Below are 18,298 nucleotides of genomic sequence, written 5' to 3'. Positions count from 1 at the left end.
ATAAAGCACACGAGGTTTGGAAAGTACTTGATATATTTGCAAGGTATATGTTTTTGGTCTATAGGAAATGCACATAGGGTTCACAGACATCTTTTTTTTTTAAGATTTTATTTGTTTATTTGAGAGAGAGCGAAAGAGAGCACAAGCGGGGTGGGAGGGAGGAGAAGGAGAAGCAGACTCCCCACTGTGCAGGGAGCCCTATATGGGGCTCTATCCCAGGGCCCCAAGGATCATGACCTGAGCTGAAGGCAGACAGTTAACCGACTGAGCCACCCAGGTGCCCCAGGGTTCACAGATGTCTTAAAAAAATTTTCATGACTCTCTCGAGTTCAAGATCCATAGGTCAAAAAGTATTAATCCATAATAAGAGCATTTTATTTGAATCTACTGCATTGTCAGTAGACTACCCAAAACCCCAAGATGTGAGTTGTAACAGAGCCATGACTTTGCCTTCTGCTCTGGCCAGCTTTAATCTAGTTTTAAATTTCTGAAGCAGGCTTCTGCTCCTATTTATAATGTGAAGTTTAAAAAAACATGTTAACACTTATGAAATTGTTATGCTACATAAAAATTCCCCTGAGTCTGAGATGCCCATAAGAAATGCAAGAGACGAAAAATAATTTGCTCTATCACGCATTTTCTTATTTACCAGTAGGCATTAATAGCTTCAAATCAAAGTTAAATTTCCTATTTAGAGAGGCCAATGATTGAAATAAAAAAGATAAATAGCATCAGTTTCTTAACATAACGAAAGCAGGCATCTGCTGAGCTCCAAGACAGACTTTTTCAAGTGCATTTTACAAGCAATCAACAGTCTATCAATTTCTTCCAGGCCTTGGATCAAAATGAATCCATTTGCCCTCTCCATCTACAACCCAAGAAATGAGTTTTAATGACCATGTAAGGCAAAGATCATGCGCTTTCAGCCATAAGCCAAAACAAAAAGAAAAGTGAGAAGAAAAGAATTAAAAAAAATAATTCCCCAAAAAACAATGGCTTTGAAGCAACAGTCAAACTTATTTTTGTACAATTTAGCTGTGACTTTCAGCCCACCAAAGAGCCTGTAGCCACTGAAAAAGAAAGACAGAAGAAAGAAAAGGTGTCCATCGCCCCCTGGGAGAGCTAAAAAAAAAAATGTCTGAAAGATAACAGCAGTGAGCAAGAGAGCTCAGCGAAATGCAGGAGTGGAAAGAGCTTCAGTCCCATTAGTTGTGAGGAAAGCAGGAGGAGAAAAGCAAGAAAGGGAGAGAGTCCACACAAAAGTGAAAAAACACAGATATGGCCCCAAATCACAGAGCAAGTCTACCTTACGGGTAGAGATCCCTGCAAATTAGGTTTTATTTCCAAAGACTCCCTCCAAGTTTCTGCTGAATGCTTGCCCTGCTCCGAGGGACCCTGCCAGCACACGTCCCCTCCTGTTCAGAGTACACACATATCTCACGGGCCAGCCTCTGTCCAACAAGGGCATTAAATTACATTATGAAGAAAAACGCCAGTTCTCTGGGCCAAGGAGTAAAGAGATCAGCATTGAGTCTGTGCTATTTACCATTAACACAACAGAGAGAAGGAAACACCAATTAGTACGTTTTCTTAGGCTCTGTATTCTTCCTTCTCTAGACCACCTTACTTCCAGAAAACCACTGAGCTGTATCATTCAAATAGTCTGTCAACATCCTAAAACAGATATTGGCTGTTCTCTATACGTGAATATTTAAGTATAATTTCAATCTCTCCAAGAGGATTCCCACAGGGGGAATACTAATTTGAATTTTCTTTGGTTTGCCCAAGCTAACTGATGCCAGATGAACTTTCCTGGATTCAGAGAGCTTTGTTTTGAAGATTTCCGCCTTGTATTAAATCAAAGTGGCAAAGCAGGTCTTGAAGACTAGTGAACTACATTCTCTACCCAGAAGGTCAGGGCTGCCAAAGTTGGACATATTTAACTTTCTGGGGTAAAGAACCCACACTGTCCTAGAGTGAACTTACGGAGCCATTCACATTTTTAACCAACAACTACCAATGTTTCTCGAGAACTAAGACTCAGACAGCCTGAGACTGGATCTTTTTGGCTATTTTGGCCAAAACAGCTGTTTGCCCCCCAACACCATTTCTACCCCAGACTCAGAGACCAGAGGGATTCATTTTATAATGTGGACCAAAATTACTTTACTTGTTTTGGACGTTGTAAAAGCATCATTACTTAAAATGATAGGCTGCTTTTTCAGTACAGAGATTTGGCAGAAAGGTAAGAGTGATATCCAAGTTATAAAAACCTTAAGATTTATAGCAGATACCCATAGTTGGGCTACACCCTTATAAACAAGGACAAAAATCATTTTCCAGCAATGGGCCAAAATGCAGAAGCTGCAGGCCAGGACTATAGGATAATGAGGATTCTTTTTGTTCGGTGGCACTTACTAAAGTAAGGCTATGTGCGAGGAAAATTCCAGGGAGAGAAATGTCTGCATCCCTTTCTTCATCTCCCAGTTGAGCAAGCACACTTTTGACAAGGAAAGGGTACCCATAAGCAAGGACAGGTACGTGTCCACGACCTTCTGGTTGGTATCTTGGAGAACCCTCAAGCATGGCTGTCTCGCTTTTCTCCACACGCCAACTCTGTTCCACATAGAACGTTTCATGACACAGAATTTGAAGGCTGACCTTCAGTGGGTTCAAGGAAAATTCTTCCTGTATATCAGTCAGAGTTTGCAGAGATTGCAAGCAGTAGATACCAAGCCCAGCTCACTTGAGAAGAAAAAAAATAATTATCAGAGTGATACCAGATCGAAAGGAGATACAGAAGGACCACGCTCAGGAAGGATGGGGATCAAGAAGCTCCTGGGGTCTATGCAGCAGGACTACAGATCGCGGCGGGCAGAATAATCAGTTTTGGAGATTTCCAGGCTTTTCATCACCCTGCTCAGGATCCCAATTTTGGGAGAAAGTGTCTGAGTAACTTAGATACCAGGAGCACACATGGATGCCACAGCTAGAGGAGGGCACACTGACAGTCCCCCTCCTTGAAGTAAATGGAGTCCCCCCTGACACAAGAGAGGGAGAACAATTCCCAAAAGTGAGATCAGGGTGCTGTTATCAGAAGGTGGGAAATGAAGTTGGGCAGAAAAAACTCACAGATGTCTGCTTCGACTGCTACATAAACAGTCTTAGCATTCCTACTTATTTTTTTCAACTTCTAGAGACATTTTTGTCAAAAACTACAATTAATATTATCACCCAAGAGTCTGTGCTACAATGTGGAATCACACGGTAATTTCTAGGGTCTTCAATTTAGGAAAACACTTGGGGCTCCAGATGAGTTGATAGAGATTTTTCTATTAGATAATGAGACCTAAGTAATTCATCATGTTTCTCTTCTTACTTAGGCTGCTGGGAAGCTCAGAGCTGGAGGTTTCAGGCTCAGCTATACTAGCTAGCCTAGGTTTTCAGGTACAGCTAAATTCTTTATTATATGACTGGTATTTGAGGGGTTTTATTTCAGTCTTGTTTTAATGTGTTAGTGGTATTTCTATCTTCTATTGAGAAGTACTTCAAAAACATGTGAATTTCTTTCTTCACTAACCAAAAATCAATCTTTTCAGAACTATATAAAGATCTAATACATAACTGTATTTTCTGAGCTTTTAGATTGGCCGAGAACTTTATGTTCTGGCCGGAATTATCTCTTCCCCTTTCTGCTACAGCAGAGTTAACTCTGTGCAGCAGAAACTATTTCAGATGAATTTCTGGTTTTAAAGGGTGCTGTAGGTGGGCGCCTGGGTGGCTCAGTCGGTTAGGCATCCGACTCTTGATTTCAGCTCCAGTCATGATCTCAGGGTTCTGAGACGGAGCCCCTGAGATGAGCCTCAGCGTGGAGTCTGCTTAAGATTCTCTCTCTTCCTCTCCCTCTGCTCCTCCACTGCTCGCACTCTCTTACTCTCTCTCTTAAAAAAATAAATAAATAACAATAAAAGGTGCTATAGGAAAACAGTTTAGATGAACTTAGGTTAGATAAGAAGGAAAGATAGATAAACAATAACCCAACTCTGAGTCTGAGTATAGTGTGCAATAATTTTCAGAATAATTATCAATACAGTCATAAACGCTTATTGGGAGGGGGTCCAAATGAGGAGCAATAGGAAACCATCTCCAACCTAACTAGACAGTCTAATTCAGAGGAACCAGGACATACACAATGTTCGTGCCTCCAGAAATCAAATAGATTGGTTGAGAGTGAGAGGTCTAATTCATTGGTTTATAGCTTAAGATACTTTCTGGTTAACTCCATGTACTTATAATGCTAAAAATAATCAGATTCCATAATTCTGCAGGAATGGGCAGAGCTAAGGAGACCAGCAACACATCTGGGAAGGTAAGTGAAGCCACAGATCTGCTCCCAAGAGGACCAGAAAACATCTACAGCATGTTTTTGAGTGATTCGGTATTGGGTTTTTGGGTTGTTTCCCTTTTTGGGTTTGTTTTGTTTTGTTTTGTTTTGTTGTTTTGTTCTGTTTTTGGTGGAAACAGGGATTCTTAAATACGAAGGTGTTGCCACCACTGAAGATGTCTTTCAGTTTAGGTTTCCTGAAATAACATTTGAGAATTTCTTCATAAGCTGATAATCTGCAAGGAAAATGCTGAAAGCCATTAAATTAAAACCTACTCTCCATCCTCTAAATTTCCCCCCTTTTTTGGAAGCAATCTGTGCCAAAGTTTGGCAGTAAAAATGCCCTCAAACGAGCCAATATTATAACAATGAGAAATTTCCACTTGCCTGGCATGGGCTATGCAGGAAACAGTGATGTGGATTTAGTGAAAAGTCAGAGAAGCCTCCCACTTCTGCCTGGAAGCCCTCCCCTGTGCTCAGAATAAGTAAATGGCAAGCATAAGGCCACTTGTGGTTCTCATGCTTCTGTGTGCCCAGCAGAGAAGGGGCGGTGGCGAGTCCCTGCTCCAATCACACAAGCTCTGACACACAGATCCCGAGAAAGAGGGGAGAAGAACTGGCCTCCAGGCACCTGAAGGTGGGCTCCTGGAGTTGCACCTGCAGAGCAATGAACGTAGTCATTACAATTTTCTATCACCTTGGCTTTTAAAAGTCAGAAGACCAAGAACCTCATACTGATCCAAGAACTACATGAATTTTAGATTTAGTTTTCCCACCAACCAAACAAAGGAGCTGAACTGGACCAGGGTCCCAAACCCAAGGGCCGCAGGCCCATCAGCTTATGGGACTTAGTGACACCTGCTCTGTAAGGCCTGGGACAAGCTGGAGGCTGCTTCCCGTCCACACAGAACAGTGCCAGCCATTAGCCACTATATCAGAACCCACTGTGGCCTGAACATCCCATTTTCTAAGAGAATCAGAAAGTCCAGATTTCCTTATAAACTCCTCTAATTTTTCAATCCTGGAAACTAATTTGTCAAGTTTTTATAGACACTGAAGGTGCCAAAGGAAATATTTTTGAAAGCTAGAGCCAAGCCTCAGGCTCACAGTTTGTCAACTTAAAGAAGTTCAAGTTCTGTATTGAAGCACTCTGGACTGCGGGATGCTTCTCCACAAAGGGTTGGCTTCTCTCCTCCCCTCACGTGGAAATTCATGGGGCACTGGCATCTTAAAGGCTACAAGAAGTACTGCAGCAAACCAGACTCACTTCATCTCCCCCACTGCTTCCCAAAACAATTTAAAGGCTGAACCCTCTGTGGCAAGACTCATATGAGTAGCTCACTAAACTCAGGCTCCACAGAACACACTTTGAGAAACACCAAAACTCTATTATCCATCTAGCCCTAAGATGCTCTGAGGATATTCCTAGTTTACCCTTTGGAACTGAAATAGGGAAAGGAATTAGTTATTTACGGACTCCCAGTAATTGCCAGTTACCACGCTTAGCTCTTTGTAGAAATTTCTTTCCTTCACTCCCAAAGTGATAGAGTTAGGAACAGAAGTCTAGCATGTTACCTGACATTTTTAGGGGTGACCACACACCCTGGTTTGCCAGGGGACTCTGGTTTATGCCTGCTCTGCCAGATAATTACTAATAGTGTCCCTGTCACCTCAACGGGACCTCAGATTGGACAATATACCATATGGTCTCCTTAGATATGGATTGAACAAATTCTTGCACTCCTTGCACTTTACTTTAAAAGGGATTGAGTCAGGCACCTTAAATTTTCCTCCTTGAGGAGGAAAAAAATGGTTTTAAACTAGATTAACATTATTTTTGTGACTGCTTCTCAATAGCATTCTACTAAGATTCAAAGGCCATTGGTAAAGTCACTATGCGCTGAAGTTTTGAGTTGCCATACTAATGAGAAAAAGAATTATTTCATAAGAAATCCAGACTCTACATCTGCTAGGCACATCATATTCACAAACTGGAATCCAGACCCATTCATGGTTTGGCATGATGTATTCTCTGCTTTCTATTGCAGGAGGAGGAACATCAAGAAGGTGGTCCAGCCAGCCATGGGGCCACAATCCTGGAAACTCACCCACTCAACAGCACAATCTCCGGAGTCTACTGGCCACTAGGGTCCGAGCCAGGTGCTGGGAAAAAGGGCCAAAAAGGCCTCAGAGGACTAAGCCATCCGGGCAGGTTGGAAATAAGTGAGAGACAAACCACCAGGAGCAAGAACAAGAAAGGGGCCATCCTAAATGACAGAAGGAACAATGAGGCACCAACTTGAACCACCCACGCTTTGGGTGGGATTTCTTCTTTTGCTCAACTACTAGTTTCCTTTAGGACCTTCAGGCAAACTAACATTGGTGAAACATGCCATTTCAAGGACTAAATAAAGCGATGCTTTAAAAAAAATGAACGCAACTCTAAGAAAAAAATAGTTTGCTATTTACATGCTAGTTTAGGATTTTTAATTTACAGTTCAAAGAATGTGAAAGCTACAGAGAATTCACAGAAGGGAGGGCAGGAACCATGTTTTAGTTCCCCCAACACCAAACACTGTGCCTGGCATACAATGACTACTTCACATACTCTTTTTTAAACAGCTTTATAGAGGTATAGCCAACACGTAATACACTACGTAACTTCCAAAGTTGTGACATATATATGAGCCCATGAAACCATCACCATAATCAAGATTTTGAACACGTCCATCGCCCCCAAACATTTACTCAAACCTTTCCAAATTCTTTCCTCACATCCGATCCTCATTCCTCTGCCTTCCATCACCTTAGGTCCCCGTCAGCAGTAAGAGTTCCAGTTCATCCACATCCTCGCCAGCGCATGGTATGGTTGAAATCTCCTTAATTGGAGCTATTCTAGAGTTATGTAGTGATATCTCACTGTGGTTTTAATTTGCATTCTCTCCATGATTAATGATGTTCAACAGCCTTATGTGCTTAGTTCCTGTCCATATAACTTCTTTGCTCAAACTGTTTGTTTTTAATTGGGTTGTTTATCTTCTTATTATTGAACTTTGAGAATCCTTTCGATATCCTGGATACAAGTCCTTTCTTACAGATATATGATTTGCAAGTATTTTCTCCCAGTCTGTGTCTTATCTATTCATCCTCTTGTCAAAATCGCTCAAAGAGCAGAAGGTTTTGATTTTGAAAAAGCCCCATTTAATCAAATTTTTCTTTTATTGATCATGATTTTGTTATTGTCCTAAGAAATCTTGGCCCAATCCAAAGAAACATCGGGGTGTAACAGACCTGGTTGTTGCCTTGATGTTAGGAATGTTTACGCTGATGTATAAAAAGTTACAAAGATTTTCTACTGTCTTTGTCTGGAAGTTCCATGGCTTTAAGGCTTTGCATTTAGGCCTGTGATGAATTCTGAGTGAGTTTTTGAATGCCAGATGTATGAAGTACGGATTAAAGTTTGGAGTTGGTTGTTCTGCATGGGGATATCCCATTGTTCCAGCATCGTTTGTTGAAAAGACTATCGTTTCTCCAGCAAACTATGTTCTTTGCACCTTTGCCAGAATTGCACACACTTCTGATCAAAAAGCAGAATACTCACAGAAGGCCTTCATTAACAGCTGCTAAAACATAAAACATGCATACTCCTAGATGTAACAATTCCAGTGCTGCTAGTCCCATGTAAAGAAATACAAGTGCAAGTAGGTAAGGACCTGCCCAGGGAGTTATACCAGTATTATCTAGGAGGCAGGAGAACAACAAAAGAACACAGACATGCCCCAGATACGCCCTGATACAGAAAGGACTGAACAAATTGTGGTCTAACTCTACCGCGAATTCTATGCAGATACTAAAAGGAACGAGTTGGAGCTATGTTAGAGTAGTTCTCCCTTATCCATGGGGAATATGATCCAAGACCCCCAGTGGATGTCTGAAACCACAAATAGTAGCAAACTCTGCATATGCTCTGTTTTTTCCTATTCATACATGCCTGTGATAAATTTTAATTTAGTTAGGCACAGTAAGAGATTAACAATAACTGATGATAATTATAACAATATACTGTCATAGAAGTTCAGTGAATGTGGTCTCTGTCTCTCAAAATATCTTATTATACTGTACTCATCTTTCTTCTTGTAATAAGGTGAAGGATGTAGGCATTGTCACGTAACCTTTGGCTACTACTGACCTTCTAATGATCTGTCAGAAGAAGGATCATGTGTTTCTGGACTGTATAGTTGACTGTAAGTAATTTAAACCATGGAAAGCAGAATCATGGAGAAGGGGGGGGGGCACTGTACTGACCAGAAGAGATACCTAGGAAACACTTTGGAAAGTGAAAAAACAAATGCAATAGTAATACATATATAGTATGATTATATTACTGAAATACATGATAAAGACCTAAATTTGCCTCTATATATTTGTATATGTTTGCACAAACCTGGAGAAAGTTGTGGAAAAATCACGACCAGACAGATCATATGAGTTTCCTTCACGGGTAGAACTGGGAACAGAGAAAGGGACAAGCTTATTAACTGAGCATACTTCCCAGCTGTCTGATTTCTTACCTTGTTACCCTAAGCAGCTATTGCTTTGTAATTTTTCCATCAAATTAAGTGTAAAATAGTAGCCATGACATGAAGCAGATATGCCATTCCATTTCACATCCGCACTACCATTTGGGGGAAAAGAAATTCCCGTTGTGTTTTTTTGGTTTTTGGTTTTTGGTTTCTGGTTTGTTTGTTTGTTTGTTTGTTGTGAGTGGTTCAAGTACTCAAAAGAAAATTCTAAAGTAAATGTTATGGACTGAACTATATCTCTCCAAAAATTCATATGCTGAAATCCTAAACTCAATACCTCAGAATGTGGCCTTACCTAGAAACAGGCTCAGAGGAGGGTGGGTCCCTGATCCAAGATGGCCGGTGTCCTTCTAAAAACACACACCAGGGAGGACGCCACGCGCCGACCGGCAACCATGCCACAAGCCAAGGGACAGCTAAGATTTCCAGAAAACCACCAGAAGCGAGGAGGGAGGCATGGAACAGAGTCTCCCTCACCGCCTCCGAAGGAACCCACCCTGCCGACATCTTGATTTCGGACTTCCGGCGTCGGGATCTGGGAGACCACAAATTTCCGTGGCCGAGGCGCCCAGCCTGTGGTGCTTTGTGATGGCGCCCACAGCACTATAAGCTACCGAGAATCTAGGCCCGACACAAACCGGCCACCCCTCAGCACCATGGCCCCGCGGCCCCCCGCGGTTCCCAGGGAATATCCACAGCACACTCAGAGAGGAAACGGGGGGCGCCACGATGCCCCAGCCCGGGTGGCTCGTACCCCGGGACGTCGCACACACCTGGGCAGAAGCCAGCGGTTCCTGACTGGAAAGGCATCAAAGCAGGCGGCGGGAAGACGGGGCGACGCCATCTGTGGGTTTATCCTCAGAGCCACAATTACGAAGCAGCAGCAGCTGTGAGGCAAGGACCCGTCACGAAGGGATCAGGACGGGTCTGTTCTCGCAGAAGGATGACAATTAAGGCGCCGCCTCCTCCTGGCAGCTCTGCGGGGTCCCTGCCTGCCCGTCCCGCCTGCCGGTCCACTCCTTCTCAGAGGAGAACGAAAGGGGAGATGGCTGTTCCTAACCCGGGCAGCCCTGCGCTAAAGCCGGCGCCCGGCCCTCCCTGGGGCTGCCGCGTGGACAAGAGGAGCCGGCCGGGAAAGCAAGTGTGACGACTCCTCGGGACGTCGGCTTTTTGTCTTCAGAGTGAGTTCCGCAACGGGAAGAGGTTCTTCGTTAAGATAATTTATACCGTTACCAAGTGAAAAAAGGAAAACGAAACAAAATACCCAACCAGATGCAAATAAGCAACCAGACCATCATCTGGGGGGGGGGGCCCTGAATAGAATCTAAAGTCAACCCACCCTTGTCCCCGTTGGGGAGCTACCCAGAAACCCTGCAGAGACTCTGACAACCCGGACTGTGTTGAGGATAAAACCCTAGGCTTCCTTGGTCTCCGCCTGCCTGGAAAAGAATCCCTGAGATCACCTCAAAGCAAACATCTTCACATCCCATAATTTTAATGACCAAAGTTAACTACCTCTTGAAGTACATTTACTATATTTTCCAGAGGCGCTCCCTTTAGCAACACAAACCCCGTTTGCCGCCGTTCCTAGGATGTTGACCAAAGCAGATGAGGGAGAAAGAAGCAGTAATTTAGTTGTTTTATAATGTCTGTTTTCATTTTCTCTGAATCCACTGTAAATAAATTCACACACTCAGTATAAAAAGAGCACGCTATAGAGACACGTTCATTTTGCCCCAGTTTATGAAAGTCAGGCACACCTAGGCTTCCAGAAATACAGAGAATGTGGTCAAAAGCAATATGGTTTCATTAGTGCATTAGTTCACTAGGGCTGCTGTGCCAAATTACCACAGATGGGGCAGCTTCAAACAATAGAAATGTATTCTCTCATAGTTCTGGAGTCTGGAAGTCCCAAATCAAGATGTCGGCAGGGCCGTGCTCCCTGCAAACGCTCTAAGGAAGAACCCTCCCTCAATTCTTTCTTCTAGCTTGTGGTGGCTGCCAGCAACCCCGGCATTCCCTGGCTTGTGGAAGCCTAACTCGATTCTCTGCCTCTGTCTTCCCAAGGCTTTCCTTCCTGTGCTTCCTCTGTGCCTTCAAATCTCTCCTTAGAAGGCCACCCATCAGTGGATTGGGGGCTCCCCTAATCCAGACTGACTCAACTCGATTACATCCGCACAGACCCTATTTTCAAACAAGGCAACATTCCCAGGTAGCAGGGTTAGGACTTCAGCATATGTTTGCGGGGAGGCGGAAGGTGTTGACACAACTTAACCCATAGCAATGAGTAGGACAGGGGACCAGGGTTTGAGTCTGCACCTGGGTCCCTCAGTAAGGGCCTCAGTTAAGAAGGCCGAAGGGGCAAGTAATGAAAGACTCGATGAGCATCTAAGCTTCAACAAGCAGGAGGTGGTGTTTTCCTCGCTGCTGAAACCTCCCTTATCAAAGGAAGACCACTGTGGCAGCCACTGAGGGAAGAGTAAGGAGCTCTGGGCCATCAGGCATGGGAGAGAAGACCTCAGCAAGATGAGGACCCCACGTGGCACCAGCATTGGGGGAGAGAGCTCCCCAAGACTTTGGAAGCACTGAAATAGGCCCAAGGCACAAAGCCAGTCTGTGTCTGATTCCTGACACTGTCCTCTTCGAGTTCTTGGCCTGAGGGTTGGGACCTGGGGAATACTCTGACGCTGTGTCACTGGTTGGCAGCTAAATTGGGATCAAAACTCCTTTTAAAGTTAACATAAAATGATAGTAACTAATTCCACTAGACTCCAAGGAGGTCTTTGGACAACGACCTCAACTATTTCTTCATGCTGTACTTAAACAAAGCCTCCGTTGAGATTTGGGCAGGGGGCAGAGTGAAGCACACTGCAGTGTTACTGAGCGTTTCTGTACTACCTTTATTTGCTGACCACTAACGACTCCCTGCATTGCTGCTATTCACTATTTGCGGAATCGAACAGCCCTGTGGAACGGAGCCTGTTTCCCCAGTCTGTCCAGGACTGACTCTTCCAGGACCCAATTTACAGGATTAATTTACATACTCAGATGGGAGTCAGTGCCAAGGGAGGAGGGAGGAGAGAGCCAATCTGGAACATCAAACAAAATGCAAAAGTTGCCCAACACCCCAAGATAACCCAGTACAGTCAACATTAAACAGCCCAATTAGGCAATGGGTAACCAGGGGGCAGAGTTGTTTCCAAGGCTGGCATTTTGCAAGGCACTTGGTGGAGATTTCGCTGACAAACTCAGAGAAAGATCCAATGATGTAAGATAGCATCCTGCTTCTGAAAGACTTCAAAGTAATGATCACTCCAAGTTTCTTTATAAATGATAAACCCCAAGGCTTTGTACTTACTCATCTAAGAGGGATGAAAGAATGGCAAAATCTAGAATCGATTTGGTGAGAAATCTGTGCCTCACTAAGCATACCTACCACTTATTTCCAAGCAATTGTTCCTTAACTCCCCAACCTCCTTCCTCCCTTCCCCCCAGTTTTGGTCCAAATGTGGTAGGACTGCAGACAAGATCAGGCTTGATTACCAGCCTTCAAGGTCTCTAGTCTGGATAAATGCCATGAGCTCCAGTTGAATGGCACCTGGGAATTTCAGCTAAAATACAACATAGCCGCTTACTTCCCCTGGAGGTGTGAGCCACCCAAAGAGGGTAGCCTTTGTCGGCACAGGCAACCATACCACTTCAACAAGAAAGATGAAAGCAGCCACTGGGACCACCACTGCTATAATTCTAGTTATTAGTAACAAGAGCCCCAGCATGTGTAGGGCATTGTCTTATCCTTGTGCACGACAGAGAAGTGGTTAAGAAGTAGGTTCTGAAGCTAGAACACCTGGCTCTGATACCAGCTCCACTCATTTCTAGCTGTCCAGCCCTGACCAAATCATTTAACATCTTTGGCTATCGGGTTTTGTTTTGTTTTTTTTCTTTCACTATAAAATGGTGATAAAAGTAGCTATGGAAGATAAATGAACTAGATAATTCAAATAAAAGTCCTTAGTGGAGTGCCACACACACAGCGTGTGCTCTATAACAACAGGCCGCTGTCATTACCTTCCTTAATCTGTGTTCCTTTTGTCAATTTGGTCAGCCTGGAAAAGTGTCATATTTGCCAAAGTCTTCTCTCTGCCCGGCGGGCCTGGTCTAATGGTCTCCAGCTGATGCTGTAAAGGGTTCTTCCATCATTTCTCAGGGGAAAAGTGAAAGGGACATAATAATAGAGAAACAAGTCTAGAACAATCCCCAGTCCAAGTGAAGGTGAAACCTACCAGCTAAGGCAAGGCAGAGAAAGCAAAGGTAATCCTGGGGAACAAAAGTGCTCTTACCTAAAATCTCCAAAGTTTTTGCTCCAGTAAAACTTAAGTTTTGTTTACTTGAACCTTTTTGCCAGCCCAGAGTTTCACCAGAAACCAAAGAAGGCAGGATCTGGTCTGCTCCCTACCCGCCCTCATTTCACCCCGTTTTGAAGGTGCTCATGCTTGGCCACTGAACAAAATGAGAATAAAAAGGAGAGTGGTGAGTGCAAGAGAATGATCCAGGCTGAGAAGCCAAAAGCCAGCTTTATGGATTGAACTTCTGCATTTTCTGGATCTGCCATGGAAAAATTTCAGTCTCCGGGAAGACAGGCAAATGATTAAATTGGAACCTTTATAGAATCCCTCATAAGGGGCACCTGGGTGGTGCAGTCGGTCACGTCTCTGACTCCTGGTCTGGGTTCAGATCATGATCTCAGGGTTGTGAGTTTAAGCCCTGCATTGGGCTCTGTGCTCAGCACAGAATCTGCTTCAGATTCTCTCCTTCTGCCTCTCCTGCTCATTCTCTCTCTCTCTCCCTCTCTCTCTCTCCCTCACTCTCCCTCAGATAAATAAATAAATCTTAAAAAAAAAAAAAAAAAAAAAACCTCATGAGAAAACAGTTACACATTGACTCCACAACTAGAACTCACCGGAACCTGCTTCCCATATACCTTCCTACCATCACGTCCCACTCCACCCTTGTAAGAACTACCCCTCAGGCAAGGATCTGTTGGCCTCCTTTGTCTCAAACTCAGCTTCCGTTCATTTTTCTCTTGCTCTCCTCCTTTCCTGGCCTGCAGAAAAATGTATCTGGGAGCTCACTGAAGACATATGCTCCAGGGAAATACACGCTTCTATGGCTAATGTCTCCTCACTCTTGTACGGATGAGTCTGTCATTTCTAACAGATTCTCCTCTACCCAAGAATTAAGACAATTAGGAAACCCATGCAAATTTTAAAATACCAAGGCCAGAAGTAATCTCATCTCTATGTTAAAAAAACCAATACATAGCCTTTTTTTTTTACTGCAAAGTCCCCTTCACTTTTCTGAGAAAAGCCTGTTTCAAATCTGCTTCTTTAAAAATTTATAACTCTCCCGAGTCCCTCCAAGAAAAAAAAAAAAAAAAGTCCGCTGTGTGGTACAGAAGGTGAAAAGGGAAGAGCCCATATTTATGCATTTTTAAAAGTTGGGGTGGTAATTTAAATCTTCACATCCCTTTTGATCCTATTATATTTTTAATGGCAGAAGCTCCCAGCCAGGGCTCAAGTGGGATGCAACAGAAGTTTTAACATTCAGGGGAGCAGATGAACTTGCCGCGGGGTGTGTGACTGAATGAGAAATGATCCAGCTCAGCGCTGCTCGGGGCAACAGGTCGCTTCGCCCCGGCTGGATCTGGGTCAAGCAGCTACACCTCAAATCGGGAAACATCAGCATCATTTCGTTTGGCAAAGAAGTGAGTATTGATAGTGACAATCAAACCTGATCAAAGATGTCATTTCCTGAGCAAAAAAGGCTGGTTGCCAGCCCCAAATTAGCTAGAGAGTGACTGTCTGGCCTGAGCCAGGTTCTGCCACGCTCCCAGGGCCACAGACCCTTTGAAGGGGCATCATCTAGCAGGAACTCATAAAATCAATTAAGAAAAGATGCCATTCTTTTCTATCCTTGCCTCTTTTGTTTCTAGGTATTTGTACAATAAATTGGCTCCTGAGTCCTTAGTCCTATTAGGAAGCTCTGGGAATTCTTCCTTGAAGGATTTTCTGCACTCCAGCTCATCTAAATTGAAGTCTTGCATTAAAAATTGATGAAGAAAAAAAAATTAATGAGGTTGTAGGAGAAGGTTAGGATTTGTGTAAGAAGGGTGGGGCTGTAACTCCATTCAGGAGTGGGACTTATCATTTATTTCCCCATTGAACACAATTTCCATCACCATCTCCATGGCCACAGAATCAGGGCAAGATAAAGCATCCCATTCACTAAGGAATCGGAAACCAACGTTCCTATATGGTGGTGCCTTGAGGGCAAGAAGGGGAAGAAAAAATCCCAGACAGCAAACAGAGACCGTGACAAACATAACCACAAGGAATGTAAATAAAATATTATTACACGCAGCTCACTCACCACCTCACCCTCAACAACTCCCTCCCCCAGAAAAGAAAAGTAAAAGCATACAAATTGTGTGTTTTGAAAGAAGAGTCGAGCTGCTATTTGGAAAGAAGCCAGGACTATGAAGATTTTTTTTCTCCATTTGGCTCACTTCTATAATCGCAAGACTTGAGCTGAACCTTTTAAAAGAGAACCGGGCTTGTTGACTAATTTAAATTGGGGGAGCACGAAGCTGAGCCTCATGTTGGGAAGAACCTTCCAGCAGGGATTTGATCTTCCTCAGTGATAAGACATGTTTACCTGAGCTTTCAAAAGCCCAAACCCCGGCTCTTTCAACATGACACTTCAAAATGAAGTAAATGCATTGCAAGCGCAAACTGTAATAAACCAGACTCGTGCCAAACACACATGTGTACATTTCACAAAGGAGCCAGGACGACATTTCTAGTAAAGGAACGATTGCCATGCGGAACGCAAGCCAGAGCTCTCGCCTGCCAAGGGTCACGTGCTCCGGAGCACACAGGAGTCCTTAAACAAAACAGGCCGGTAGAAATAACTTCAAGAGACAAAAATCCACAAACTTTGCAGAGGCGCAGAGCTCCAGGCGAGAAAAGCCACCTCAAGGAACTCTGGCCTCATCTAAGGACTTCTAAGAGCTACCCTCCACCCCGTTCAGTCACCCCTACCTTTAGAATAGAAGCCATGCCCTGAACCGAAGGGGGGTTCAAATGCACAATTGATAACTGGTGCCACAACCAAAACACATTCACTTACCTTTGGTCAATCATTCAGAGTTCGATGTGATACTCTCTTACCAGGATGAGGAGGTTAGAGGTTAGTCACCCACCACCTTGTCCGCAAGGCTACAAGTCCCTTTTTTTGTTTAGTTTGTTTGAGACCCTGGGGGACTGGCCTGGGGTCCTGGGTTCTGTTAATATGCACCCACTCCCCACAAATCCACAGGGCCATGGAGGCTTAGACATGGGATAGGGGGCATCTGATTTTGCTAAATGCAATGCCCTCTGCAGGTTAATCCTCAGTATGAGAATTCCCAGGCAAAGGGTTAGCCTCTCCCAACATCTAAGAACAGTCTGCATTCTGCATTTGGAGCTTTGCATTTTCATTGAGAAACCTTCCACATCCTAAGTCTTCAGACCCACTCAGCCTCCAATGGTGCTGTATTTTACCACTTTAACACTTCTTCAAAGTTTACTACGAAACAATGTGGCTCTGAGCCTGCCAAAAGTTTCACTGCAGGATTCAGTGGATTTCATCTGGCAGAGTAGCTTACCCCCTCTCTTGAGAATATTGGGGAGCAAAAGGCAGTCATCAAACCTTGCAGTCTGGGCAATTCCAGGGTCCCAAGCGTCACTGGAGGAGCTCTTTTCGGTAAACATCCCTTTTTCTCATTTTGACCCCCTTTGCAACACCCTGTTCAGAATCCAAATTAAAGGCAGCCTATCATTTCAGTGGACAGCTCTGAAAAACTTTTGATGGGATGACCCAGAGCATAAGTATTCCTGGTTGAACTTAACTTTTGATTTTCAAAATACCTGGGGGAACTGAAGTTCAGGGAAGATGAAAGGAGAGCACCAACAAATAGGAAAATAAATAAAATAAAATAAAATAAAATAAAATAAAATAAAATAAAAGGCATACCATGACCAAACCAAAGTAAGTTTGATATTTCTAAATTATAATGGTAATGGAGGCTTTCACAAATCATTTGTTCTGTCTTTCATGGAGACAAAAAAGAAGAAGAAAAAATCTGGATGCAAAAACCCTAACCCCAGACCAGTAAATTGTGTCAGTGGAATGCAATCTAAAATTACTGGTCAGAACGTGCAATCTTACATCTATCAACACACACACAAACGCCCCAAGACAAAAGTTGTAACGCCCGAAGCGATGCATTTGTCAATTTATCACCCCTTCGCCCCCGTCGGGTGCCTGGCGCTGGGGTAAGCTGACAGCATCATGTTCTTAACCATGCGTCTCACACGACCGCTCTGGGTAAATCCCCGCCAAGTGGGCAAGAGGCGCCCCCTCGGCTCCTGCGGCCGGGGCACCTCCTCCTCCAGGCTGGCCCCCGGCCGTGCGGGTGCCCCTTACCTGCAGGCGCTCGGTGGCCGGCTGCCACATCTTCCAGCCGGGGTTTGGCAAAGGAAACGCTGGCGAGACTCTCAATCGCGCCGGGGGGCAAGGGTCTGCGGTCCCGCTTTACATCTGGGGTCGGTGTCCGCTGGAGGTGCGTCCCGGAGCGGGCGGCCGCCGCGGGGTGGGCGCTGGGGGCAGCGAGCAGAGGAGGCGGCGCCGCGCTCGGCTGCCGGCAACTTGTGGGCACGGCCGCGCGCCGTCTGTCCTGGCGCAGCTGCGAAAGGACTGCGCAGCTCCGCCCGGGCCCGCGAGCGCACGGCGGTGGCGGCGGCGGCGGCGACCGCTCCCTCCTCCTCCCCCGCCGCCGCCGCCGCCGCCGCCGCCCGGACCTGCGCGCTCTGAGCATGCCCGGGGCCGGCGCCCGCCCGAGAGCCAGCACCCCGGGCCCCCAGATCCCGCCGCGAGAGCGGGGAGGCCAGAGCCAGCGGCCCTGCCCCCACCCCCGCGGGAGCCCCGGGCAGGACCGGGTCCGGGAGAGGGGACCGACTGGCTGGGGAGGGCAGAGCCTGGAGCACGGGGGCTTCGGTTGAACAGCGGGGAGCTCTGAATCGCCTGCGACCTGCCAGGCGCTGTGCTGCGCGACAGACTTCCCATTCATTCTTCCTGGTCGAGTTAACTGAGCAGCTATTATGTTCCAGCCCCATGCTGGGTTCCGAGGGATACAGAGGCGCAGAACAGAAGACAGGAGAATGTTCCTCCTCTCCCTGAGCTTTCATTCGAGTTGGGACTCCGGTCAATGACCCAGAAGATACGTGAAGGG

At 45.1% G+C, this 18,298-nt stretch overlaps 1 protein-coding gene across 3 annotated transcripts in view; it reads right to left on the bottom strand.

The window, feature by feature from the left end:
* The window catches only part of PID1 (phosphotyrosine interaction domain containing 1), a 213,736-nt gene extending 195,960 nt beyond the window's left edge, over positions 1–17,776 (bottom strand). The window contains exons 1-2 of one of the 3 annotated variants that reach the window (XM_040639520.1): positions 17,494–17,776; positions 8,829–8,891 (exon numbers count right to left, since the gene is read on the bottom strand). Coding sequence is in view for 1 of the 3 variants with exons in the window: in XM_040639512.1 (XP_040495446.1) it covers positions 17,494–17,523 (30 nt within the window). In the remaining 2 variants the exon portion in view is untranslated. Of the gene's footprint in view, positions 1–8,828; positions 8,892–9,740; positions 9,758–17,493 lie in introns of those variants that run through there. The other 2 variants (XM_008690392.2, XM_040639512.1) reach the window with 2 other exon arrangements.
* Between the last annotated feature and the right edge of the window lie 522 nt (positions 17,777–18,298).

This window comes from Ursus maritimus, unplaced genomic scaffold, assembly GCF_017311325.1.
Source record: "Ursus maritimus isolate PB19 unplaced genomic scaffold, ASM1731132v1 scaffold_1, whole genome shotgun sequence".
Lineage (NCBI taxonomy): Eukaryota > Metazoa > Chordata > Mammalia > Carnivora > Ursidae > Ursus > Ursus maritimus.
This window is presented reverse-complemented; position numbering and strand designations above follow the sequence as displayed.